General features: G+C 56.2%; 1 protein-coding gene across 1 annotated transcript in view; it reads left to right on the top strand.

Annotated features, from left to right (window-relative positions):
* MACF1 (microtubule actin crosslinking factor 1) overlaps positions 1-24131 on the top strand; it is a 120742-nt gene that overhangs the window by 77792 nt on the left and 18819 nt on the right. The window contains 21 exon segments of the mRNA XM_075722022.1: positions 8380-8541; positions 8682-8852; positions 9803-9969; positions 10746-10905; positions 11342-11668; positions 12335-12419; positions 13337-13578; positions 13735-13941; positions 14799-14918; positions 16035-16142; positions 16517-16735; positions 17346-17549; positions 19458-19689; positions 20432-20658; positions 21659-21781; positions 21887-21988; positions 22437-22538; positions 22646-22819; positions 22927-23082; positions 23240-23437; positions 23790-23918. Of these exon segments, the coding sequence (XP_075578137.1) occupies positions 8380-8541; positions 8682-8852; positions 9803-9969; positions 10746-10905; positions 11342-11668; positions 12335-12419; positions 13337-13578; positions 13735-13941; positions 14799-14918; positions 16035-16142; positions 16517-16735; positions 17346-17549; positions 19458-19689; positions 20432-20658; positions 21659-21781; positions 21887-21988; positions 22437-22538; positions 22646-22819; positions 22927-23082; positions 23240-23437; positions 23790-23918 (3615 nt within the window).

Here is a 24131-nt window from a genome sequence, read left to right as displayed (position 1 = left end):
CTTGGCAGCGCGACGCGGCTTGGGGGAAAGCAAAAATGGTACTTTGGGTTGGGTTTTTTGTGGGCTTGGGTGGGTTTGGGGTTTTTTTTTTGGTGATTTAATAACTCGGTTCTTTGTGTAGGGGGGGGGTGAGGGGAAGGGGGTCCCGGGGGGAGGGGGGGGGGGGGGTCGCAGGCCCCCTCCCAGCGCGGGGCTGGGCTGGGAAGCGCCTTCGGCCGCCGTTCCCGGGGGCAAACCCGGGGCCGGGCGGACAAAGGGGCCGGGGGAGCCGCGGCTCGGCGGGGCCGGGGCGCGGGGGGAGCCGGAGCCGCCGCCGAGCCAGGGCGTTGCTGCTCTTTGTCGGGGGCTGCCGCCTCCCCCCGGAGGAGGGGCCAGCCCCGGCGGGGCGGGGAAGGGGGAGCCCGGGGCTGCCGCCGGCCGCGGAGACACCCCCCCCCCCCCGCCGCCGCCGCCGCCCCCGGCCCGGGCTCTGGTGCCCCCCGCCCCGGCGCGGAGGAGGAGGAGGAGGAGGAAGGGGGTCGGGGCGGGGGGGGGGAAGGGGCCGCGGCGGCCGGGGAGGGGGCGGCCCCGCTGCTCCCGCCCCGCTCCGCCCCGGGCGCCGCCCCCCGCCCGCCCCCGCCTCCCCCCGCCCTCCGCCGGGGCTGGCAGCGCGGCGGGAGCCCGGTGCTGGCGGCGAGCGGCGGCGGGGCCGGGGCGTGCGGCGGCCTGCGCGGCTCGGCCTTTTGTTCCGCCGGGAAGGAGAGCGGGCGGCGGCGGAGCAGCAGCAGCAGCAGCAGCAGGAGGAGGAGGAGGAGGAGGAGGAGGAGGAGGAGGAAGGCAGCGGCCCGGGCGCGCCATGCATCCCCCCGCGCCGGCCGGGGGCTGCCCGCGGGGGCGAAGCGGAGCCCCCCGCCCCCGGCCCGGCCGCTGAGCCGCGCACAAAAGGGGCGAGAGCGAAGGGGAAGGGGAAGGGGAAGGCGGCTCCGTTGTGTCCGGCCCCCCCCCCCCCCCCGCCCCCGTCGTCCCCTCCCCTCGCCGCGGGGACCGGCCCCCGCCGCCCCCCCGCCCCCGCCATGGCCGGGCAGCCCGGCGGCGCGGAGCCGCTGCAGCCCGCTACCGGCCGCCGGGAAAGTTAGTGCGAGAGGGGCCGGGAGGAGGAGGAGGAGGAGGAGGAGGAAGCAGCAGCAGCAGCAGCAGGAGCCTCCGGCCGCGGCTGCTCCCCGTCCCCCCCGCCGGCTCCCGGCAACTTGGGGGATTTCGTGCCGCTCCGTCCCCTTGCCATTTTTGGATGCGTTTTATAGCCTTTTTTTTTTTTTTTCCTGGGGAGAAAGAGAAAAAAAAAAAAAGCGAAGACCCAGCAGCCTTCCTCCACCGGCGCAGGACTCCGCCGCCCGTCCCCAACGCTGCGCGGCAGCTGGCTGGATTTTGGGGGTTCGGTGGCTTTCGGCGGCCCCGGGCGTCGCGGCGGGGTGACGGGAACAACAATGCCATCATGTTTTTGAGACAGGAAACCTCCGAGTTTGCCCTGAATGAAGAACTTCCTGTGTTTAAACTTGCACGAATATCCGCTGACAAGCTCAGTTCAAATGAAAACACGAGAGTCGGGGGGAGAGGCTAATTCAGACCAGCTGGACTTCCACGGGACTTAGAGCTGGGCAGAAAAATGCGAGGAGCCGCTCGCCGCTCGGGCTGCACTACGTGAGCGGCCGGGACAAGCAGTGCCTTTGTTATTAAAGAAGGACGGACGGGATAATTTAAGAGCTTAAAACTCTTCCGTGGTTTCTGTCGCAAACGGCGATTGGGAATATTTTATCGAAGCTGTCGGATTTGGATGGTTTTTGCTGATGGATGGGGGGTTTCTAGGGGGGGTCGGGGGGATGAGGTGGGTTGTTTCGCTGCTCGGGACCGCTGGTCGGGCTGCTGAGCCGGCGCGGTGCTGCCGGCGCACCCTCCCGTCCCCGTAGCATCGCTGCTTTGAGATTAGAGTCTGCCGCGGCGGGTTTGGGACCTGCTGGCCGTGTGATGCTTCCTGCGGTGGCGGGCAAAAGGTTGCCGGGGCGGTTTCGTCATCCGTAAGGACGAGAGCATGGGCAAACCACTGAGCCGGCCAGACTGTTTACGGCAGAACCGCACTTGCCTGGGGAAGGGCGAGGAGGAGGATGGTTATATAGAGGATTGCTACGTGCCCCAGAGGTCGATATACGACACAATGAGAATTAACGAGCAAATCGATCAGGGATCGAAGCTGAACCAGCTTTCCAAGAGCACCCTCGGCAAGGGGGACGGCAGCACCATATCCAGCAACGGGACACTGGGAGCTGCCAACGTCTTCGAGTCCAGGGCACCAGAAGCGAAGAAGTTGGACGAGCGAGTCATCTTCGACGCGCTGAAGCTCAGCAGCGACGTCTCTAAGCCGGCGCCGGCTCCGCCAAGGAGACGACCGAACCCCGAGAGGAAGGAGAACATCAACCGGCGGTCATGGAAATCCTTCATGCCGCCAAACTTCACCGAATTTGCGGAAAGGATGGGGGCTTCGCTGAGCGAGGTGTCGGAAGCGGGCGCCTCCAACCCTTCCCTGCGGGATAAGCGGGAGTCGAGCGCCATGCTCGCTGAGCGTCTGGGCCAGCCCGACCACGGCGAGCCCATGTCGGAGTCTCTCACCTTGGAGCACGTCTCCAAGTCGTCTGGTGCGGCAGAGGCTCTAGCAGCCAAGCAGTTCGGCGCGGACAGCTACAGTGGTGCCCGGGATGAGCGCCAGCCCCTGCTGAACGCTGGCGACGGCCGCGGTCGCGTCGGGGACCTGGCCAGGGCTCGCCGGCTCCCCAGTGCCACCTGGCCGCGGGCCAGGAAGAATTTCATCAAGGGAAGCCTCAGCGATGGGCACCAGGAGACCCTGGAGGCCTCCGAGTCGGACTGTACGGTGGAGAACGTCAACCTCTCTCCGTGCCTTAGCGAAGAGCTGCTGGATGCGGGACTGGATATTCTCATCACCTCCAATCTCAGGGAGAAAACGGAGTCTGAGCTGAGATTTGAGGAGGACGAGCGCTGGGTGATGATGGAGGAGTGGGAGGAGGCGACGCTGTCAGAGAGAGGAAAGGCTGTTCTGGTGGCAGAGGAGAAGGAGAGCTGTTGCTTGGCAGATATTTCTGAAGAAAGGGAACAATTTGCTGCTCCAGCAGACAGCTCTGCCCCCAGCCCGGGGACCTCCCGGTCCTGCACGTCCCCGGGGGGTGCCAGCAGCCCCCTCACCGGCAGCGCGTGCTGTACCGAGGACGCAGCGGTGCAGTGCGAGGCTGAGGACTTTGCTCCAGGTTCGGAGCGCTCGGCCAGCCCCGTGGGCCCCGAGTTGTCCGACACAGACTCGGTGCAGATGTTCCTGGAGCTGGAAGAGCAGTGCCTGAACGAGGACGAGGGCGACGGGGCTGTCACCGGCTGCCTGGAGGTTCAGGTCTCCCCGATGGAGTCGGAGGGGCTGGACCCAGATTCGGCCAAACTGGCTGGGGCGGCAGTCGAAGCGTGTCAGCGTAGGGCCCCTTTGGATGTCAGCGCTTCAGACTCTGCCGTCGTTTCGGATCTGGAGGACTTTGATGTCACCTGCAGCTCGCAGGTGCTGAGTGCGCTGGAGCCGGCGACAGAGCCCTTCTCGGAGAGGGACACCTCGGCCGTCACCCCGACGGATTCGGACGGAGGGGGCTCACCCAGCCCCGTGGCCACGGCGGGGCCGGGCTCCCTCCGGCAATGCTCTCCAGCACCGACGGAGGAGGACGCAGCTGACCCGCTGGTGGACCTGGAGCTCGTGGACGGTTGCACGGTGGCGGTGCTGGTGGCTGGTGGGATGCTGTCCCCTGAGATGGGCGCACATCCAGCCTCTGGCTTGGAGGGAGCTGGTTACCCTAGCGCTCCGGTGGGGTGGGATGAAGACAACCAAGACTTGCTGGTCCCCGACGATGAAGTATCGCAGCTGCCTGAGGAGACCTGTCCTGGCCGAGCATCCCCCTGCCAGCCCCCAGCTCCTGACGCAGTGGTGGAGGAGCCACAGACCCCCCCACAGCACAGCGAGGACGGTGCTGAGGGAACGGATCCATCCGGGACCCATCACCTTCTGCCTGGAAGGACAGAGCTCACCAACTGGGATGTCCCAGAAGTGGTTTCTGAGGATGAAGCCACAGATTTGGGATCAGAGAGCAATGGAGCTGAGGGCCAGACTTATCCAGCAGAAAGCGGGGATGCTCACCACGGTTCTGTGCCGCCTTTCCATGCTGGCTGTGCATCAGAGCTGGGCTCCGAGGCTCCAACAACGTCGCCAGCGCCTGCCGAGGACCTCCCGTGGGCAACGGTTCCCCTGGGCCAGGGCCTGGCTCTGGAAGGGGCTGCCCATGCTGAGGAGTCCCCTGCAGATGTGGCTGTCACACGCGGGGAGGCACCGGCAGCCGTCCTGCAGCCGGGAGACCTGGACTTGCTGTTTGCCTGCGGCTGGGAGGACCGGCCGGCAGCACGGTGCTGTACCATGGTGCTGGGTGAGGGGGTCCCACGTGCTGCCAGCCCAGCTGCCCCAGAAGAGCTTCCCGGCACGTCACCCGTTGCAGGGCAGCCTGCCCCCGATGCCATCCCATGGGATGTTGGGGGGCTTTCTGCTCCAGCCGACCCGTCGGCACCAGGGGATGTGGCTGTCCCAGAGCCCCAGGCTCAGGAGACCCCACCGGCCACCGATGATCCTACCGCGGATGCTGACGAACTGTGCGCCGAGCACCCACCTCCAGATGCCACCACTACCGCCATGCCCTTAGCGATGGAAGAGCTTCTGGACGCCCCACCACCATTTGCTGATGTGCCTCTTGCCACCGTGCCACCAGAAGCGGCCAACCCACTCGTCTCCGGTGTCAGGGATCTTGGTGGTGGCCCGGCGCCGCTGGCAGCGGGGGCTTCGGTAGTGGCCTCGGAGGATACAGATGACTTTGCCAACATGGTTGTGCTGCCCATCTGGGAGCACCTATCCCCCAAAGCGCTGGCTTTGGAGGATGACCCCATTGTGGGAGTGTCCGCAGCGGAGGTGGCAGCTTGGGACAGCACTTCCATGCCGCCAGGCACGGAGGGTCCCCCCTCCGCCTTCCCGCCCCCCCCAGAGGCACCCACCACCCCAGAGCCGCATGAGCTGCCGGGCTCACCCTCCGCCGCGGCGCCCACTGCACAAACCCTCCCCGGGGCCGTGCCAGGGGATGCCCTCCGTCCCCCCGGCCGGGGGGGTGCCCCTTCCCCGGCGCCCGGCGAGGGAGAGGTGCCTGCGGGCGTGGAGGGACCCTCCGCCGCCGCTCTCCTCGCAGAAGGGCCTCCTGCTCTACCAGATGGATTCGTTCCAGATAACGAGGTATTTGCTGCTCAGGCGCCCGCAGACGGGGTTTCGGGCGCAGAAATCGCTTTATTTTGCACTTGAAGGGTGGGTGGGAGATGGGGCTGTGCTTGGTAACTTGCGGCCACGATCTGCGGGGTTCAGGTTTCGAAACAGCCTTCTCCATCCTGAAGCTGGCTTGAATTTGGCAGGCAAAAAGTTTGGGGGGAAATTGTGTGGTTTTATAAGTAGGGGAGGCAAAAGACTAGCACTGATTATCTAAACTATTGTCTTAAACTTTTTTGGCTTATTAAAGTACTTTATGGTCACTTAGACATAAATCACAAGCTTCAGAAAAACCTTCTCGCCACATCCTGGTGGGGTGGTTCCCGTCTTTGAGGCAGAAAATATATCGGAAGAGAGAACCCTGTAAAACAAATTAAGCGCAAATAATTCCTGTCCTGTGCCGTCGCTGCTTTCTGTAGCTTTTTAAGCAAGCAGCAAGGTGCTGAGGCTCTAAACGTGCACGGGAAGGTGCTCAAATTCTCTCTGGCGTTTGGGGATTTGCTTTCCCGTGCCGTGCTAGCGGCTTTCGCCTGGAGAGACCTCAGTGGTGGCGTTCCCACAGCCGAGCGCTGATTTACTGCCATCTGGATTAAGGGAAATCTTGCTAAGGAGACATCAGAAGTTAGTCAGCGCCGAAAATCCCGGTTCAGTAGCAATTACTCATCCTTTGGGCTGTGCCACCCATTTGAGAAATGCACGTGGAGGGGCTTGGAGAGATCCTTTTGCATGGGGGGGTCCGTGAGAGCACGGGCTGGGGCACCTGGTGTGGATCTTAGCGAGGAAAAAGAGCCATTGGGTTCTTGCCGTTGTACATCTGTTGTCTGAAATTCGCCGCTTTGGTGTCAACGTGTCCTCGGCGGTGGGACCCTGATTGTACGTGCGGAGTCTCTGGTCGGTAACCCCATAAATCTTCCCCTTGCTCAAATCTTGAAGCCGTCGGCAGCTCCAGGTCTGCACCGGGGCGATGCCCGGGCGCTGCCGGTGCTTCCCAGCACGGGGCCGGGCTCTGCGTTCGGCAGCGGTGGGGTTAAGGAGCGCGGCCGCCTGGGAGATGAGGGAAGCAGAAAGCGAGGGGGTGCTTTGGGAAGCGTTTCTGGGATTGAGGAGGAGGTGTGGCGGAGCAGATGTCCTTCTGATCGCCAAAATGTCTGTCCAGCCGCTTCGCCTGGGCAGGACACCTCACTCTGCGCCTTTCCCTGCCCAGCAAAGGGTGTACGCTAAATATTTGTTTCAAAGCTGAGTCACAGTGAGGTTAATGAACTAAATCGCTGGAATCTTTCATGAGCAAAGAAAAACAAGCGTGTTTGACATGCTCACTCCTCAGGCCATTAGCGTGATTACCTTTGCAGCGATCCTTGTGCAGCATCGTGCTCTCGGGCCGTGCCGATTCACGTGTTGCAGGTGCCCCTGGTCTGGTGGCCAGGCTTTCTGCAGGACTCCTTCCCTGCCCGGCTGGTTTGAAGCCCTGGAGTTTGTTTTTGCAGCGTGCGGAGGGCTCGGACCCAGCCCGGCATGCCAGTCTTATCAGCCTGGTCCTTTTGTGGGTTTGGCTGCTCTAAGAGCCAGCTCCATATACAAACAGTAAGAGGAGAAGCGGCCAGGGAATCGGGGATTTCATGTCACCATTTATTTCTTATAACCGTGGCATAATACTCCCTGAGCAAACAGCTCTGGACAATGTCTGCCAGCACACCCTTCGCTTCGTGTCCTGGAGCGATACCTCCCTGCCCTCGAGTAGCTGAGCTCCAACAGGAAGGAATAGCTTTTTCTTTGAAAATGGGGCAAAGAAAGTCAAGGCAGCCCCCCTTGCTCAGGCTGGGAACTTTCTGCGTGTGTGTTTGGGGTTTTTTGCCCGTCTCGTGTTCCTTCGGAGGCAAAGCAATTGCTGGGTCTGGAGAGCTGTGCCAGCCACGAGCCGCTGCTCTGCTAGGAGAGATCTTGCATCCGAGTGGGAATTTTTCGATGCCGTCAATGTCCGTCTATTCTCGGGCACGTGAGGAGCAGGCACGCTTGAGAAAGCAGGCAGCTGGCTGCGGTCCCCTCCGCTTTCCAAAGAGGAGCGGTTGCGACAGGGCCGTGGGCTCGGATCCTGCCCAGCGCTGGGTGCGGGCTGACCTGTGCTCTGGATGGGCTCGTGGTCCAAGGGACCGGAGTAAGCGATGAAGGACTCCGCTCCCTGGTTTTGGGACTTGTGCTCTTCGCTGCGGGGAAGCAGCAGCCTTGTCCCTCGGGACCGGGCGGTGCGGCCGCCCCAGCAGTGCCGGAGAGGAACCGTGCACAGGCAGCCGCCTCAGCGGGTGCTCACAGCAGATCCACAGCTCTGATAAAGAGCTCTTATCTCCTTCACAGAAACAGGATTTTCCCTGCTGCCTCCCTTTACAATGGAGAGCTTCATTCGCTCTCCTCCCCCTTCCCTATCAAATCTTTTTTGGTTTAAAACGCTTTTCCCCACAGGATTCCCAGGCAGGACCATGCCAAATATGCGGTGCGGTAAATGACTAGCACATTAATTGCCTATTGCCTTTGTCTTTCGAAATACAGCTAGCTTCTCGGTGTCTGTAATTTCGTGGTTAACAAAACTTATGTGATGTCAGGTCTCTGTTCTCAATAGCATCACTGTGAGAATTGCTTTGGGTTTTTCCCTAGGAGCAGTATTTCCCAATCCGGTGGCTGACGAGAGCCAACGCTCTCATTTCTTCCTCGATTCGCTCTCTCCACCTCACTTCAGTGCTTGGAAAAAGGGGATTTACCCATTTAAAAGCAGATGTGGATGCATATAGATCCTGAGCTGTGCTCCACACCAGCGAATGCCTGCGACATCTGTGTTACCGGGTCAAGGCAAGGGAGGGGTTTAGACAAACTTGCACGACTCTCATAAAATCAGTGCGAGTAGCTACTGCAGCTCCTCTAGCGAAGAAAGCCTGTTGTATCTATTGAATGGTGGAGGGGCTGTAAAAGCAGCTCGCGGGTTATAAATACCTCTTCTCTCCCACCCTTCCCATCCCCAGCTGTTCCAGAAGGAGCAAGTGGATCCTCTCCAGCTAAAACTACAGCAAGTCAATGGAGTTGGTCAAGGACTCATCCAAAGCGCCGGGAAAAACTGTGACGTCCAAGGGCTGGAGCATGACATGGAAGAAATCAACACCCGCTGGAACACCCTCAACAAGAAGGTGCGAGCGTGGGGAGGGGCTGTAACTGGTTTCCCTCGGCCCCGTTGGGGTCTGGTAGAAGAAGGGCGTCATCGACAGCGAGCTCCGGTGTCGATGCGTCACCAGCCTGACCGTGCAATGGGGTTGTGTTTGGGGTGCAGGTGGCCCAAAGAATTGCTCAGCTGCAGGAGGCCCTGTTGCACTGCGGGAAGTTTCAGGACGCCCTGGAGCCGTTGCTGAGCTGGCTGGCGGACACCGAGGAGCTCATCTCCAACCAGAAACCTCCCTCTGCGGAGTACAAGGTGGTGAAAGCCCAGATCCAGGAGCAGAAGGTGAGCAAGCACAGGGCAACGATCGGCTCGATGGGAGGGGGAAGCTCTGGACAGACAGACAGCATTTTGGGGGTCCAGCTGTAACAGATAAGGCATAGCTGGGATGTCCACAAGCCTGCTTCTTCCACGGTGGATCTTCTGGTTCCCCACATCCTGATGTAACGAGCAGGCAGCTCGTTTGCCCACGCTCGCTATCTCCATCGTCTAAATCACCAGCGTTACTTTATTGTCCCGCTGCCTCTTGAAGTTTGCTGCTGGTTTTGCTGGTCGGCCGTGTTTTTCCAGCCCTAAGTTTTGTTTGTGCTGGTAACTCTGCTGCGTCAGGAGCAAGCTGGTGTTGTAGGTACCGGTTTGGGTATTTGGACAAAATGAATGTACAAACTGTAAGAACCGACCCGAGGCATGCCAGTGTTTGCAGAGATAACAGCCTGGGTCGGCGCCCGCCCTTGTGAGCAGGCGGATGAAAGTTCAAGTGTGGTCGTGGTAAAACGTTTCAGAAATGAATTCTTACCGAGGCTTGGTCTGACATATTGAGACTTTGAAGAGGAAATTTATTTAAAGTGAAAGTTAAGAACTTGATCTTGATAAGTTGGGAGGGGGGCGGTGGGGAAGCCTCTGAAAAATTCTCTGGCACAGAAGTGCTTTGAATCTCTTTTAGAACAGAATAGAATATTTCAGTTGGAAGGGACGTACATGATCATCTAAGCCCAACTGCCTGACCACTTCAGGGCTGACCAAAAGTTAAAGCATATTATTATATTATATTATTATTTTTTTTAACTGGTTTTGATGGCAGAGGCTGTCCCGCTGGGCTGGCTTTGGTCTCAGCCCCGTGCTTACGGTGGTTTTCAGCCACAATTAGAGATTTGCTATCTCTGAGGCCTAGAAGAGGTTCTGCTGATCCAATCTGGTAACTTTTATCCTTCTTTGTTTCACTGGTGATGCTAAAGCTGCTTCAGCGACTCCTGGACGATCGCAAAGCCACCGTTGAGATGATCCAAGCGGAGGGAGGGAGGATCGCGCAGTCGGCCGAGCCCGCGGACCGGGAGAAGATCGTCGGCCAGCTGGAGAGCCTGGAGCGCCGCTGGGCAGGGCTGCTGGGCAGAGCGGCCGGCAGGTGAGAGGGTCTGCGCTGCCGGCCAAAAACACGGGGCCAGCTCGTCCTGCAATTCACGGTGCCCTGGAGCTTGGGGTTACAACATGCGGGAAGCTGGCGGAGATTTCTGTGCAGATACATCCTGGAAATATGGAAACAGCTGGAAAACATGAGAAATCAAAGCCTGTTTGGGGAGCTGAAGTTGATAGCGGTGGTTTACAATGGCAGGGAAGAGCTCAGATTAAATAAATTCCCTGCAGGGGATGGATGTTATTTTTATTCCTTTAAGCGTTAGCATTTAGCTTTAGCAGCAGCATCCTGTTGACACCTTTCTGCTGCCTGAATCTCGTTTATGAGTTGCTTGTTGCTACATAAGCTAATATTTGAGGTTACAAAGTCACTTCCAAAGGCCAGGTTTGACCTCCCAGTGTTTTAAATCACTGCCAACTAGATGGACTGTCCATCTAGGACTTGTACCGGTGCCGGGCTGTCTTTGAACAGAAGCTCAGCAGCTCTTAAACACCAAGAGCCCGGCCACAAGCTGAGCACGTCGGAGGATCTCTGAGATAATGTTAGGAAGGGAAGAAAAGCAGCACAACGGGGGGGCCTTTCTGCTGCCTTCCCCGGAGGGTGAACCGGACCCTAAAGGCACAGCTGCAGGAAAAAGCTTATTTTGCAATTGCCCTTGCACCGAACAGGGCTGCTTCAGTTCCTTCTTCCCATGGCTCGGAGCTGCTTCCCATACCTGGCTCCGACGGGGAGCTGCTCCTTAGCGGTTTGTCATGTCCTTGCTATAGGCAGAAGCAGCTGGAGGACATCTTGGTCCTGGCAAAGCAGTTCCACGAAACCACGGAGCCCGTGTCGGACTGGCTGTCGGTGACGGAGAAGAAACTGGCCAACTCGGAGCCCATCGGTACCCAGACTGCCAAAATCCAGCAGCAGATCAGTCGGCACAAGGTAGGACCCGTGCACGAACGGGAGCTGCCGATGGAGGTGGTCGGTATTGGGTCCCACTCAGGTGGGAGTTTCTGCCGTGGCGAGGGGGGGGTTGGCACGAATGAGTACTGGAGGAGTTACCCAGGCTGCTTTCTGTACAGAGAAGGCTGCAAACCCTAACCCACCAGCGTGGGTAAATATTAGACTGACGTCTTTGCACCTCGCAGCGATTGCATCTGGCTCTGGATAGAAAAACCATTCCTGTTCTTGTGTTTCTTTTAAACCTTTTTTATTTTGACACAGTTTGCCCATTCACGGGTGGGTTTCATGTCTCCTTCGTTCCTTCAGTTGCATTCATTGTTTCTGTTTCCCCCTTTATGTTTGTTTGTTTCTTTTTTAATCCATTTTTTTCACTCATTTTCCTTTCTGTTGTCCATTTTATCCTCCCGGCATTCAGGCTCTAGAGGAAGAGATAGAGAGCCACGCAGCCGACGTGTCTCGGGTGGTCAGTGTCGGGCAGTCCCTCTCCTCCCTGAGCTGTGCCGCTGAGCGGAGGCTGCTAGCAGAGAAGCTAGACTCTCTGCAGACCCGCTACGGCGAGGTCCATGACCGGTGCTGCCGGAAGGCAGCGCTGCTGGATCAGGCGCTGTCTAATGCCAGGCTCTTTGGGGAGGAGGAGGTGGAAGTGCTCAACTGGCTGGCTGAGGTCGAGGACAAGCTCGGCTCGGTATCCGTAAAGGATTACAAACGGGACGTCCTGCAGAAGCAGCATGCCGACCAGCTGGTATTTTCCATTTTCTTCCATGTTTATGTTGTTTATTTTGTTGCATTTATCTGGTTTTATTTTGGTTTCTGGTCTGACTTTAATTTTGCCAAGCTTGTTCCACTGCTGGTTCTCTTCTAGGCTTGGAGAAGTGTAAAGAGATTTCATGTGTTAAAAAACAATAATTGTGGCCCCAAAAATGGGTTTCCCGGGGGAGAAACTTCAAATGATTCATTTGCTTTGTGAACAACGTCTGAGCAAGCTTGGCCACCCCATGCCTTTAGAAAGCTGGATGCTGTTTCCAAGAATGAAAGCTTGAAAAGCCTGGTGGGTTTTCTGAGCCAGGCTGGCCACCGAGGAAGCCGTCTGCTTCCACTCCCCGGGGGCCCTGCAAGCTCTTTTCAAGAGTGAGGTTATGTCTGATAGGACAGCGAGTGCTTCAGTAACACGTATCCAATGGGTTGGGATGGGTTTGCTCTAAGATTTGAGTCTTTGGGTCCCAGAAGTCCCAGTAAGTCCCGTAGCAGGAGAAGGTTGACCGGACAAGTATCAGATCTTTTGTTGTCCACCCTTCCCATGCTCGGTAGGAGCAGTCTGTGCTCTGCTTAGCATCTCTGGCCAGCACTGGCCGGCGGGACTCGGGGACCTGCCCGCAGAAGGATAACCCCAATTTGCCTTTCTCTCCAGGCTTTGAACGAGGAAATTGTGAACAGGAAGAAGAATGTGGACCAAGCCATTAGAAACGGGCAAGCTCTTCTGAAGCAAACCACAGGTAACACGAAGAGCTGGGCGCGCTCTGGCCCATGCGGGGGGTCTGGGAAGCCCCCGTCCTCCTCATGGTCTTCCCTGGGAAGTCCACGCTCTGCAGTGGTACGTTCTTCGGGGAAGGCTGTTCTTCCTCAGGTCTAATTTCCTTTCGGATACTCCCAAAGTAGCTGTTTTGCATCCAGACCTGGATGCCGAGCCACAGGCACTCCAACTTAGTAAATCCCGAGTACCAACCTCGCGTCTTCGTGAGCGGGTGATTCCCACCGCCAGCGTGGTGATGCTCAGCGCTGAGCAGCCCTGCAACGCGAGAGAGGGTTTTCTCATTGTATCCAGCTGCTAAATCACATGGAAAGAGGTTAAAAATACACCCAGCCCTTTCCTAATATTGCTTTCCCATACCGAGCAGTTGTTGCTGTTGCCACGTGGGTGTGAGTTTATGTTTATGAGTGGGAAGAAAGGTCGGGGCGATGCATTTCCTTCAGATGTGGTCTGCTCGGAGCAGATGTACGGCCCTCTGTCCTTGTGGGAGCCGTGTAGCAGGAAGAGTGATTACAAAGAATTTGGCTTGCAGTTTCTTGTCCTCTCGGAAATAGCTGTAAACAGTGAACTGGACCTTTTCTCTTGGAGCTGCGACACGTTAGTTGAGAAGTGAGCTGTGGCGGCTTTGGGGCTTGTGGCAAAGCCAGGCTTCGCAGCACGCTTGCGTCCCATTCCAGAGAGGAGGTGGAACGTGATGCTGGCTGGTAGAAAACGTCAGCTGTAAGGGTAGCTTCCTGGCTGTAAAAATAGGCTGCGAAGTCGCACTGATATAAAGAAAAGTGAGACTGAAATTAGCTATTTCAAACAGGGGGAACAGGGCAGGTGGCTCCTGCAGCCCCCCCCCCAGCCCAGCCTCATTTGCCCCTTGCTGCTGTCTCGCAGGGGAGGAGGTCTTGCTGATCCAGGAGAAGCTGGATGGAATTAAGACCCGCTACTCGGACATCACCGCTGCCAGCTCCAAGGCGCTGCGCACGCTGGAGCAGGCTCGGCAGCTGGCCACCAAGTTCCAGTCCACGCACGAGGAGCTCACCGGCTGGATGAGCAAAGTGGAGGACGAGCTGGCTTCCAGCGGGGGACAGTCCCCCGCCGGCGAGCAGATCCCCCAGTTCCAGCAGAGGCAAAAGGTGGGGGGCTGGCAGAGCAGCACCCGGGGGTCGGCGACGCGAGGGTGGGAGCCGGCGGGGGTTTGCTCGCTGTTTTGAGAGGCTGGGGAGGAGCTGGAGAGGGATGGCACCTGCAGAGCACTGAGAAGGACGCGTGTCCGTGGGTGCCTTCCACAGGAGCTGAAGAAGGAGGTGATGGAGCACCGGCTCGTCCTGGACACGGTGAACGAGGTGAGCCGAGCTCTCTTGGAGCTGGTTCCCTGGCGAGCCCGCGAAGGGCTGGATAAACTCGTGTCGGACACCAACGAGCGCTACAAGCTGGTCAGCGACACCATCAAGCAGAGGGTGGAAGAAATCGATGCTGCTATTCAGAGGTCTCAACAGGTAATTTAATAAGCCCGCCGGAGGCTGACGGGGTTTCTCGGCAGAGCGGGAGTGAGCGGCTCGGCACTGCTCCAGCCCTGCAATGGCAGCAGGAGGGATAGCGAGCACAGCCCAACGGCGGGGCCGGATCCCATCGGGAATACCGAGAAGTTAACTGACCCCACCAGCGGCCTGTGGCAGTGGGGCTGGTTTCTGACCCGTCCCGTTGCGCGTGCTTTGGATAGGATAACTCTGGGGCAGCGCCGTGTTATCCCGCCTGCTGGCTTTTGCTTGCGTGGGTGAAGTAGACGGTGTAAAACCGATGACAGGTGACTTTCAAGCCTGGAAAAACGTCATCCCCTGTTGTGATAGCACGGGGATTTGTTCCAGGTGAAGGGTCCTCTCAAAAAAGGCTTGTTCTGCACGGACTGGAGGCTGTGGAGCGCTGTGAATAACTGCCCTCGCTGGCTTTAAGCGCTGACTCCACGAAGCTGAATGTGCAAGGAAAATGATTGTGTAAAATAGGGGCGTCCCTTGCCCTGTGAGTGGGAAGGGTGCAGAGGAAAGTTGTCGCTCCACTGTGCTCTGCTGCGCTGAGCGCCTGTGGTGCAGTGCTGCTCCGTGCCCCAAAACCAGCTGCAGGAGCTGCCGGCCGTGGGCCAGCGGCTGCCGCTCCTCTCCGAGGGGAGCGTGGAGTCAGAAACCTGCGTCCCCACCAGTGTCCCCTTCTCCTCCCCGCCTCTGCACGCCCGGGCGAGGTGTTCATCCCCCGCGTCCCGTTGGATTCCCCCGTGTCTCCCACCATCCCCAACTTGCCGCGTGCTCCATCCCTGCTGCCTGTCGCTAACCTGCGCTGCCTGTCCTCTCCCGCGTGCCAGTACGAGCAGGCGGCCGACGCGGAGCTGGCCTGGGTGGCTGAGACCAAGCGGAAGCTGCTGGCTCTCGGTCCCATCCGCCTGGAGCAAGACCAGACGACGGCTCAGCTGCAGGTGCAGAAGGTACGTGCGCGCCCGCTGCCGGGGAGGGCGGCAAGGAGGGATGTGGTTTGGGTGATTGAGGCTTGGGCGATGGGCAGCTTTACCCTGGGGTTTGTAGCGCTGAGCCTGGAGCACCAGGAGAGGTGCGACGCTCGTCGTTGGTAAGTAAAAGGGAAAAACGAGGAAGAAAGAGGATTTAGAGAAATGAAGTGTTGGGCTTCTGAAGCAAAAAGCCTCCTGTCCGTTTGCGGGAGCCGAAACCCTTGTGCGGCCGTTTGGGGCTGGATGGGTGCTCCTGCCTGGACTCCCCTCGAGAGCCAGCCGCTCTTTCGAAGGCTTTCCGTGGGGCCGCTGGAGCAAGCTCTGCCTGGGTCTTGCAGGCGCTGGCAGTGGGAAGGCTTCAGAGAAATGTATATATTGATTAATGAGGGTGCTTTTACATTTGCTTTTTGCTCATTGTTCCTTGCAGTGGGGGACTCCTCGTTTCCCTCCCAGCAGCCAGACATGGAACAAAGAGACGCTGGGGTTTTTTTTATATCTTTGAGATGAGCTCATGCCTGAAAGAACGTGCACTTTAAATAAACGGCCCTTTTCTTCCCTTACCAGCCTCGGCAATCGGAGCAGCTTACAGGCTTATTGGATTTAAAAAAAAAAAAAGGAAAAAAAGAAAAATAAGACATTGTTATAAGGGAGGGGGACGGAACCATCAAGCATTAAGTTAAATTGAGCTCAGCTTGGCTTCCCGCTGTTAATCGCGTGGACCTTGGGAATGGCAAAATTATTGGTAGATGCAGTTCTGGAGAGCATCGTTTCGGAGGCTTAAAGCGTTCGCTAACGAATGGATGGCGGAGCTTTTCCTCATGTGCGGACCCTGGGTGTGGAAGTTGACTGATGCCTCCTTTCAAGAGCTGTTTTCAGGCCTTTGAAAGAGAGAGGTTGATGTAGATGAGTCATGAGAAAAACATGCAGCAATCTGCGTTTTCAGCCAGGTTTTCAGCGTGCCGCAGGACACTTGTATTGAGTTTTGTGTGGTCTCTGCTGCCTGGCGCAGGCAGGAGGGTCCCGTGGATGGGCTGGGGGGAGAGGTTGGGCTCGGCTCTGATTTCTTTCCTTTCTTTGGACATTTCCTTTCTGCAGGCTTTTTCCATTGACATTATTCGGCACAAAGACTCTATGGATGAACTGTTCAGCCAGCGCAATGAGATCTTTGGGACGTGTGGGGAGGAACAAAAAGCTGCTCTCCAGGTGAGCCTCCCTCTGCTATTTACCCCGCCGGGGGAGACAGACAGGGGAGGGAGGTGAATGCTCAGCTCTCCAACAGGCTGAAGTAGTTTAAAATTACTCCATCTTTAGTAATTCCCACCAGCATTAGCAGAAATCTCTTTACATTTATTACTCTCCTTTATTGCGTATTTTTATTGCAGTGTTTGGGGATGGGGCGGGGGGGAGACAGTGGAGATTTCTGAGGCTGCTTTAATTGGAATTACAGCTTGCGCACGTGGAAGGCCACCAAAGGCACCTCCTGCTCTTCCAGCTCGCAGCGTGCAGCTGGCGCTGTTCCTGGGCCCTTTTGCATCCCTCGCTATAACTCTCCTCCCTCTTTTTCTTCTTTTTTTTAGGAGAAAACCGAGTCCCTGGTGCAACAGTACGAAGCCGTGAGCCAGCTCAACTCGGAGCGCTACGCTCGCTTGGAGCGTGCCCAGGTCTTGGTCAACCAGTTCTGGGAGACCTACGAGGAGCTGAACCCCTGGATCGAGGAGACGCAAGCCCTCATCTCCCAGCTGCCCCCTCCGGCCATCGATCACGAGCAGCTCAAGCAGCAGCAGGAGGACATGAGGGTAAGAGGACGCGGCATTGGCATCTCCTGCGCCATCGGTTCTTCTACTTTAAACGGAGGCGCGGTGCTCCCAGGGGCGAGAACACCGTTTTTTCTGAATTTTTCTGATTTCCCGCCCCCTGCCCCCCCATTCTCTTCTTTTTGGAGATCCTGCCTATGTAATACATGCGTGCCGTGAGCGTACCATGTGGAAATCGCTAGTTACATTGGAGCACTTCTTACTAAAATACAGATCGCACCCAAGGGAGCCTGGCTGCCTTCGGATCTCCTGCCTGATTGTGGCAGGGAAAACTGCTTTGTGCTTTTAGGGTAGAGAGCTGCAAAGCGAGTTTTCTCAGTGGTGTCCCCGTGGGGCTGTAGGGAGGGTCAGGAGCCGGGGAAGGACCCGTGCCGGGCGACGTGCTGGCGCGCACGGAGCTGCGGCCATGTTAGGAAGAGCCGAGTGCCATGTGCTTGGCAGATGCTGGGTCAAGACATCCGCGGTGTGAGTTCACTACCAGATACGATCGCTGCTCCTGGAGTGTTGCATGAAATAAATAGGCAGCGGCTTTCAATAGATTTCTAAACAAATGTCTTTTTTTTTTTTTTTTTTTTTTTCCCCTATTCCCTAGCAACTGAGAGAGTCCATTGCTGAACATAAGCCTCATATTGACAAGCTGCTGAAAATCGGACCACAGCTCAAGGACCTCAACCCTGAGGAAGGGGAGATGGTGCAGAAAAAATACTCGACGGCTGAGGCCATGTATGCCAAAATCAAGGAGGAGGTGTGCCAGCGGGCTCTCGCGCTCGACGAAGCTGTCTCGCAGTCCACCCAGGTACGCTGGGGTGCAAAGGAGCTGAGTCTTCTTATCACAGTCCCTGGGGGAAGCCACATGGTTTGAAATGCAGTTTTATTCGGAGTGTTAGGATTGTAAAACCCTTTATAAGGCACAATGTGGTCAGACACCTCTAGGGTAGTTTCCTGCTGCTCAGCACTGGCTGCGAAAGCAGGGGAGAAGGCGCTTGAATCTTGACTTAGTAAATAGGGTAATAAATTTTTACAACCTCAATAATGATGCTCGTTCCAAGGGGCTGTTTTGGCATCCACCCAAGGTTGGAAGGGCCCGGAGAGCCTCTTTAAAGAGCTTGGAGAGATAAGTTTCATTTCTGATAAGCTGTGTGCAGCCCACGGCCACGGGACCCTTTGTATGGGAGAGTTAACGGTCGTCTCCAGGGTCTGGGCATCTCCAGAGGTCAGTGACTGCGGGAGCAGAGAGATGAAAGGAAGGGCAGGACTGTAGGTGTGAAAGTCCAGAAAGGGGGTGAAGAGTGTCTGCTGCTGAGGGTTTATGACCCCTAGTTACGTTTCATTTCACCCCGTGTTACTGTAGCACAGTTGGTTTTTGTCATGTCTGGGTGTTTATTTTTTTTAGTCCTGTATTGTGTAGTCACTTCTCTTGGTTTGCACTTGTATTAACTCCGAGTTTTTCCCCCCACACCCCCCTCCCGTCTCATCTCTCACTCCCATTGTGGAATGTGTTATCTGTGTGTGTTGCTGCCTGTGCCCGTCCTCCCCACATGGTCCCATTTCATTCTTGTGTTGACTGCGCCCCACCATTGCAGATTACGGAGGTAAGCCCCGCCACCACAGATGTTCATTTACACTCTTTTCTTTGGGCTGAGTCTATTTTACACCCAGACTTTTATTTCTGGTCCGTGCGCATCTCAGCAGAACGTGCTTAAACATTAACTCCGGGGGCCTGAAGTCACGTTTCTGAGATGGCTTTCGTTGCATTGCCGCCTGGTCTCAGCCGTGGCCAGCTTCCGCTGGGAATGCTTCCTGCAAAGCAGAGGTTTTGCTTTCAGAGCGGTTTACACTGATGCGTGGGGCTTTCTGCTCTAGCTGGACCTGCCGGTCTGCTCCTGCTTGTTGGCTGAGCCAGCGTGCCCCTGATCAGCTTTGCACCGAGAGCCCGTCTCCTCTCTGCTGTTAGAGCCTGGGACTTGGTGTTCACCGACACTGGTGTCCTGTGGAGAGGGACCAGAGCTGGCAGCCAGAGTGCAGAGCTGTCCTCCTCACCAGCAGGGATGATTTGGGGTCTTCAAGGCCAAAGTTGACTTTTCTTTAAAAAAAAAAATAATATAATAATAAACCCTGCTAGACCCCTTCCTCTCTCCTGGCTTTCTGGTTCTGCTTTTGTTGAAGCCCCAGCTCCCTGGCAGCTCGCTCCTCCCCGTGCGCATGCAGCCTTCCACCATCTCCCGCTGACCCTGCCGGGGTGGTTGTCTTGCTGGCATTGCACCGAGCGGAGATTTCCGTCAGCACCAAACACGGGCGCTTTTCCAGCAGCGTCTTTGCGCGGATGCTCAAACGAACGGGGTTGGGTTTTCTTGCCACGCTGCCTGTCTGCAAGAAGCGGGACAGCGGTCAAAAATATCAATTTTGTAGGGTTGAATCCGGTGCCAAATCGCTGCTGAGTTTGGTTCGCAGTTGCCTGTGCTGGCTCTGTGAGGCTGTATGGCCGACGTATGGTCTGAGCTAGTGCAGCCTGGGGCTGTTGGCAGCAGAGGAAAGCAGAGGCAGGTGTGGGCAGGAGGCTGCAGGTTTAATTGCTGTTGCAGGCAATGTTTGTCCTCTCCGAGAGGCCGCTGGGTGCAGCGCTAAGGGCTGTTGCACACGCAGGCAGTGATGCAGCGTTGCTTAATCTCATCTCGCCTGCCCTAATGGACTTGCTCTTCTCCAGTTCCACGATAAGATCGAGCCCATGCTGGAGACGCTGGAGACCCTCTCCTCCCGCCTGCGCATGCCGCCCCTCATCCCCGCCGAGGTCGATAAGATCCGGGAGTGCATCAGCGAGAACAAAAACGCCACTGTGGAGCTGGAGAAGCTGCAGCCTTCCTTCGAGGCTCTGAAACGCCGCGGGGAGGAGCTGATCGGCCGATCGCAGGGAACGGACAAGGACCTGGCAGCAAAAGGTATCTCGGGGTGGATTTAACAGGAGGTGCTGCCTGGGCTGGTAGCAGTGCCCAGCTTCTCCTACCCAAACCACGGCTCCATCGCCCTGGGGGAGGCTTTGATGTCCCAGGGGGGTATTTCAGAGGGTCTCCTGGCCTTAGGAGGAAGGGTGAGTCCTCTGCACGCAGATATCTGGTGCTTGCTTCCATCTGGAGCAGACAGGGTGGTATCAGCCAGAGGAGAAAGAATTATTTGTGGCTGCTCAGGCAGAGGTTTCAGTTCAGCTGAGCTGAGCCATCACCCTGAGCTGGTCTCTTGTGGCAACCGTTGGTGGCCCCTGTGAAATGATTTGTTGGTGTCGATTCAGCATCTAATGGAGGGAAGGAACATCCCCAGCACAAAAAGACCTGTCAACACGATTGGCGCTAATTGGCACCTTTTTTGGCAGCTCAACGGTCTGCTCATGGACTGAGTGAGCGTAGACTTCACGCTAGAGGTGGCCAGAACAGAGCTTCATTGGAGGAGAGTGTGTGGGCAAATTTGCCCTGAGCTTGCCTGCACTTAAATAAAGGCTTTATTTCTCCAGGCTGGAGTTTCTCATGTCCCTCAGCATCTCTGAGTTAATGCTCTGATAGTCCTGGTCATCTTTAATTCCCATTTGAATATTCTGTTGGCTATTTCTAAGTGGAAAGTGTTTGCAAAATGCTTTTGAGTTGTAGAAAGGTTTCCTTCTTCACTGAATGTTTTTATTCCCTTCCTCAGTAATCCAGGATAAGTTGGATCAGATGGTCTTCTTCTGGGAAGACATCAAAGCTCGGGCAGAGGAACGTGAAATGAAGTTCCTTGATGTCCTGGAGCTTGCGGAAAAATTCTGGTATGACATGGCAGCCCTCCTGACTACCATCAAAGACACGCAGGACATTGTGCACGACCTGGAGAGCCCAGGCATCGACCCCTCCATCATCAAGCAGCAGGTGGAAGCGGCAGAGGTGAGGACCATGGGACTGTACCCCTGTACAGAACTTGTCTGCACCCAGCTTGTAAGCTAAGCTGGGGTAGATCTTAGGTATGAGCACGGCCAGAAGTGGCTGTAAAACGGTTTTGTAGGCAGGCAGGCAGATTATGAAAAGTTATTTCCGTTGCAATTTGGAACTGCCAGGAAAAAAAACAGAAGTGTATTCCACGTATCTCTCCCCACCACTGCCGCCCCCTGTTCCAGATGAGGAAATGATGCTTAAATCACTTTATCTGCTGCTGGTTTGGGAAGCTTATCAAGCGTGTGGTCAGAGTCGTGTGCCCACTTGTTTTGAGGGATGTGGAAGTTTGCACGGTTCTGCTCCCAGTCTGAGTCGAAAGCATCCGAGTGCTGTCTGGCGTGGGAAGTGTATAGATAGATTTTGGTTAGACCGGAGGTAATGGTAAAGCTGGATGGACTTGGATTTGTGTGGTGGTGGTTGGTTGTTTCAAATAAGTGGTGAAATCCACTTCAGGTGGATTTGACTTGGACCTTGGGGAGCACAGATGTTTCTTTATGCTTTGCTAAGTTTGTCCCTGCTATTTCCCTTTTATAACCGTTCTGAGTTTGGTTTGCAACTTTTGAGTCTCAAAAACTAATTCCTGTATGGACAAAATACTCCGGTAAACAGTACATCTCTTGTAAACAACATCTTCAGCCAGGCAGTTCAGGCACACGTCAAGCTAAATACAGATGTTCTTGCTTTGGTTCCCCCAACCCTGCACGCAGCAGCATTGCCGCGGTGGCCAGAGGTGGGAGCAGACCAGGTTGGTGGTGGCAGTGCTGGCGAGCAGAACAGCCGTCTGCTCGCGGTGTAGCCCGCTCTGGGGGTCTGGCGTCGGGCTGTTGGCCAGAGCGCAGGACACCAGAGCAGGAAGGACTCCCCATGCGTTAGCCCTCCTGTTCACGGGGCAATTTTGGAAGAGCATTTAATAATAACAACCATTTTTCTTTTGTCTCTGTGCTACGTGCAGACTATTAAAGAGGAGACGGATGGCTTGCATGAAGAGCTGGAGTTCATCCGACTCCTTGGAACTGATCTAATTTTTGCCTGTGGCGAAACCGAGAAACCAGAAGTGAAAAAGAGCATTGATGAGGTAGGAAAACCAGCGGCCTCTCCTTCAGAGAAAATCAGGTAGGAGCAAGTGGGAGCTCCAGTAGAAGAGCCTAACGAATTTTGTGGGCAATCTTCTGTTCCACAGATGAACAACGCGTGGGAAAACCTAAACAAAACGTGGAAGGAGAGGCTCGAAAAGCTTGAAGAAGCCATGCAGTCGGCTGTGCAATACCAAGATACACTTCAAGTAAGAGGCAGGGTTGTTTGTGTAGGGTGGGTAGACCTCGGGAACACCACTGCGAGTCCTCTCCCTGGAGCTGTATTGGGATTTGCACTAACACAAAGCAGGGGAATGTCTCCTGGGTGAGTGTTTGCGGCCTCTGATAGAGCCTGAGCTCAACAGTCAGCTCCAAGGAAGGGCAGATATGGGACAGCATTGGTCTTCCCAAATCTCTCTTCACTGCTGCACGAAGCAGCAAGATGAGCCTGGCTGCCCTCAGGTCCTTATGTTTGGAAGCAGGAGAGGGGAGGAAAGACCTTGCAGAAGCATGTGCTGGCCAAGAAGGCAGCTCTGCCCAAAAGACAAGTTTCATGGTTGCGGGGTGATGGAGGCGCCAGCCCCGATTCCCCGGCCAGCTGCAGGGGGAGCACGCTTTGCCGTTCCCTTCGCTAACGGTGTCTGCGCTCCTTTCCAGGCCATGTTTGACTGGCTGGATAACGCCGTGATCAAACTCTGCAACATGTCTCCTGTCGGCACTGACCTCAACACTGTTAAGGAGCAAATGAACGAGATGAAGGTACGCGGGCAGAGTGGGACCAGTTCTCTGGTGCTTGCCTTGCATCGCAGAGCTCGCGCTCCAACTGATTCATTTTGTTCTGGTTTTTGTCCTGCTTGTTTTGGCAGGAATTTAAAATGGAGGTTTACCAGCAGCAGATTGAGATGGAAAAGCTTAATCACCAAGGTGAACTGATGCTAAAAAAAGCTACAGATGAGACAGACAGAGACATCATAAAGGAACCACTGACAGAGCTGAAACATCTCTGGGAGAATTTGGGCGAGAAAATTGCTCACAGACAGGTAGAGAGAAGATCTGGGTTCTCGCAGGTGCGGGGCTGAAACTCGCTGGGATGCTCCCCTTCCTTCCTGACTTAAACTTTCTTTTTCCATCCCTGTCCTTTGCCTAGCATAAGTTAGAAGCCGCTCTCCTAGCACTCGGCCAGTTTCAGCACGCATTGGCGGAGCTGATGGCCTGGCTGACCCACACCGAGGAGCTGCTCGACGCGCAAAAACCCATCAGCGGAGACCCAAAAATCATTGAGGTTGAACTTGCAAAGCACCACGTGAGTACTTCCACTCCAGGTCCATTTTCAGTCTGTTCCATTTCAGGATTTTATTTCTCATGAAGGGTTTGAGTTGGTTCAGGTCCATGAGAGCGTGCAGGAATTAACAGGGGATTTTAGAGAGGTGTCCAATGTTTGCCCACCACATCTCATGTAGGTGCTGAAGAACGACGTCCTGGCCCACCAAGCGACCGTGGAGACGGTGAACAAAGCGGGCAACGAGCTGCTGGAGTCAAGCGCAGGGGACGATGCGAGCAGCCTGCGAAACCGCCTGGAGAAGCTGAACTCGTGCTGGGAGTCGGTGCTGCAGAAGACGGAGGAGAGGGAGCAGCAGCTGCAGTCCACGCTCCAGCAGGTCGGGGAGATGCGTCGGGGGTACCCCCCTGTGCAGCGGATTGCTGCTGAGGGTCCGCTTCCCCCTTCACTTCCAAAGAGGAAGGAGTTAGGGAGACACTGGGATTTTTTTCTGCAAGTTTTTCATTTAACTCTTTAGTCTTAGAGTGGTTTGGTGCCTGCCCAGAAGCACGGTAGGGACCAGGCACACCCGAATGGTTAAGGATGTGCCATCTATAACCCGCCTTAACGTGCTGGTGCATCCAGCTCTGCCTCTTTATCTGGTTTTGAAGCAAACACAGTGTTAACGCCAGTGGATGATCCGTGGTGGCTGATGTCATCTGATCCGTGGCCAATTATATGTTCCTGAACAGGCCCAGGGTTTCCATGGTGAGATTGAAGACTTCCTCCTGTGGCTAACGAGGATGGAGAGCCAATTGTCGGCATCAAAACCCACAGGAGGTCTGCCAGAAACTGCCCGGGAACAACTCAATGCCCACATGGTAATTTCTTAGGAGAGATTTTTAATGCTTTTAATTCAGCAAGCTCCTGTCTGTCAAATAGCAGCATCAAAACTTCTCCCTTCTGTATCTGATGGGAAGAAGAGTGCTTCTCTGGTCTCTTCTTACAGATAATTTTGCACCTGGGACAAGCATCACGATGCTTTAACCACCTTTCTCTGCTCAAAGTGACACGCTGCTGTCACTTTGCTGCCC

The sequence above is a fragment of the Pelecanus crispus genome, chromosome 16, assembly GCF_030463565.1.
Source record: "Pelecanus crispus isolate bPelCri1 chromosome 16, bPelCri1.pri, whole genome shotgun sequence".
Classification (NCBI taxonomy): domain Eukaryota; kingdom Metazoa; phylum Chordata; class Aves; order Pelecaniformes; family Pelecanidae; genus Pelecanus; species Pelecanus crispus.
Note: the sequence above shows the minus strand (reverse complement) of the source record. Positions and strands in the feature narration are given on the sequence as shown.